This window comes from Plasmodium falciparum, assembly GCF_000002765.6.
Source record: "Plasmodium falciparum 3D7 genome assembly, chromosome: 9".
Taxonomy (NCBI): domain Eukaryota; phylum Apicomplexa; class Aconoidasida; order Haemosporida; family Plasmodiidae; genus Plasmodium; species Plasmodium falciparum.
The window spans coordinates 990,001-992,500 of record NC_004330.2 but is presented as its reverse complement, the minus strand read 5'-3'; the positions used below and the strand labels follow the sequence as shown (position 1 = coordinate 992,500).

General features: G+C 23.9%; 1 protein-coding gene across 1 annotated transcript in view; it reads right to left on the bottom strand.

Annotated features, from left to right (window-relative positions):
* PF3D7_0924400 (conserved Plasmodium protein, unknown function) overlaps positions 1 to 2,500 on the bottom strand; it is a gene marked incomplete at both ends in the record, with an annotated part of 3,939 nt that overhangs the window by 415 nt on the left and 1,024 nt on the right. Inside the window, one exon of the mRNA XM_001352079.1 lies at positions 1 to 2,500. This exon is cut by the window's left edge and continues 415 nt beyond it; it is cut by the window's right edge and continues 609 nt beyond it. Coding sequence (XP_001352115.1) covers positions 1 to 2,500 — 2,500 coding nt within the window.

The following is a 2,500-nucleotide window of genomic DNA, read 5'->3' as shown; positions in this document are numbered from 1 at the left end:
TTGTTGTTATTATTTAACATATTCTTCTCGTCATCCTTTGAATCATTTTTATTTTTTCTTCTATCATAATCAAAGGTGTCCGCCATATAATGGTTGTTATTATTTAGGTTCCTATTAGACACACTTCCAAATATATTTACCTGATCATAATTTCTATTATTCATGGTATAATAATCTTTTATAATTTTTTTTACGTTTATGGTGTTCTGGAGAGATGTATTGTTTGTATCGTTTCGTTCTGAAACATTATTTCGAAAAGGATTAACGTTGCTTCTATCATCATTCTTATGAATGTGATGATTATAATGAATATTATTATTATTATTATTATAAATTATGTTGTTATTATGTATAGTATTTATATTATGCATACTACTTATACTACTCACACTATTTATACTACTCACATTGTTTATACTACTCACATTGTTTATACTACTCACATTGTTTATACTACTCACATTGTTTATACTATTCACACTATTTATACTATTCACACTATTTATTCTATTTATACTATTTATACCATTTGTGCTTGGGTCTTTATTTTCCTTATGCCCATAAGTCACCGAACATTTTCCCGTAACACCATTCTGATCAACTTTATTCATATAAAAACTGTTCCTTCTTTCAAAGCTGTTAATATCATTATTTATACTTCCTTTGTTACCATATGTTTCATAATAAGAATTATTATTTGAAATAATATTATTTTTACATATTTGACGTGTCGTATGTTCAATATTTGGGTAACATATAATGTTATTATTTTCATTATGTACATTCGTCACAATGTTTCTATTTGATTTATTACTTGGTTGGCTTTTCATGTTTTTAAAAAAGCTCTCGCTTGAATAATGAAAATGACTACTCTTATTATTATTATTGTTATTATTATTATTATTATTATTGTTGTTGTTATGGATTTGTGATTTTATAATATTATTTGTATGCGATAAAAATTTATTATGAGTCGTAAAATTATGTTCACATGTATTTATATTATTATTATAATTTAAGTGGTTGTCACCTTTTGAATTATACAAAAGAAATTTCGAAGAAGCATTTCCTTCTTGAATATTTTTATTTGGAGAGTAATTATAATTTTCTACACCATTCATTATATTATTATTATTATTATTATATATAATATTTTTGTAAGGATTCTCTTCCTTTCTATTAATCATATACATATCCATTTCTTCATTCTTATCATTACCACCATTTTGTTTGTTCGTTTTTTTTTTTTTCTTCTTCTCATTCTTATGAACCGGTACGGGGGAAATATCTCCATAAGGATATGAATCACCTGAGGAGCTCTTTGAGCACATGTTATTATTTGTAATAATATCCTTCTCTGAAGTTCTTATCCCAGGTGTATTCAATAGATTATCCTTACTATTTGTATCTACACACATGTTACTATCTACTGATTTATTTTTGCTGCTTTTCTTTTTCTTTGTCTTCCTCGACAAGGAATTATCATCATATATATTGTCATCATATATATTGTCATCATAAATATTATCATCATATATATTGTCACCATAAATATTGTCACCATAAATATTGTCACCATAAATATTGTCACCATAAATATTGTCACCATAAATATTGTCACCATAAATATTGTCACCATAAATATTGTCACCATAAATATTGTCACCATAAATATTGTCATCATAAATATTGTCATCATAAATATTGTCATCATAAATATTATCATTATTATTATTATTATTATCATCTATTAATATATATTCATTTTTTTTTTTTTTCTCGCGAATGTCATTATTTGTACTACATGTAAATTCATTCAAAACATAATCCACTTCATTACTTTTATTAAATATATCCTTTTTGGGGTCATCTATATTTTTATCGGTATTTTGTGTTTTATTTTTTCTTTTTATATTATTTACGTCATAGGGTGATTTTTCTAAATCTACATTTTTCTTAACACTCTTGGGTTTCTTTTTATACACATTATTTAAATTACTATAATCATCAATATCGAAGTAATTTTTATCTAAATAATTTTTATCTAAATAATTTTTATCAAACTTATTTATGACTTCCTTATTTGTATTATCATTTATTGAGTTCATATTATTTTCTTTTTTATAGTTCCCATTTTGTTTTATCGACATATTATTATCACCAATCTTGTTTTTACGGTATATCTTATTATTACATGGAGAATCAACAAACTTACCACTATGCATAACATCATTTAAATGTTCTCCTGTCATATGATCATAATTTACCTTATCATTGTTATCTTCTATAGTTATAATATTTTCATTATTCTTATGACCTCCTGTGAGGTTTCTGATTTTATTTTTATTAGAATTTATATTATAATTATGTATGTTATGTACATGTTTATTATTATGTTCCATATGTAAGTTGCTCGTTTCTTTATCGTCAATAGTATAAGATATTTTATTATTATCTGCATATGATTCGGTATATATATTTACATTATTATTATAATCCT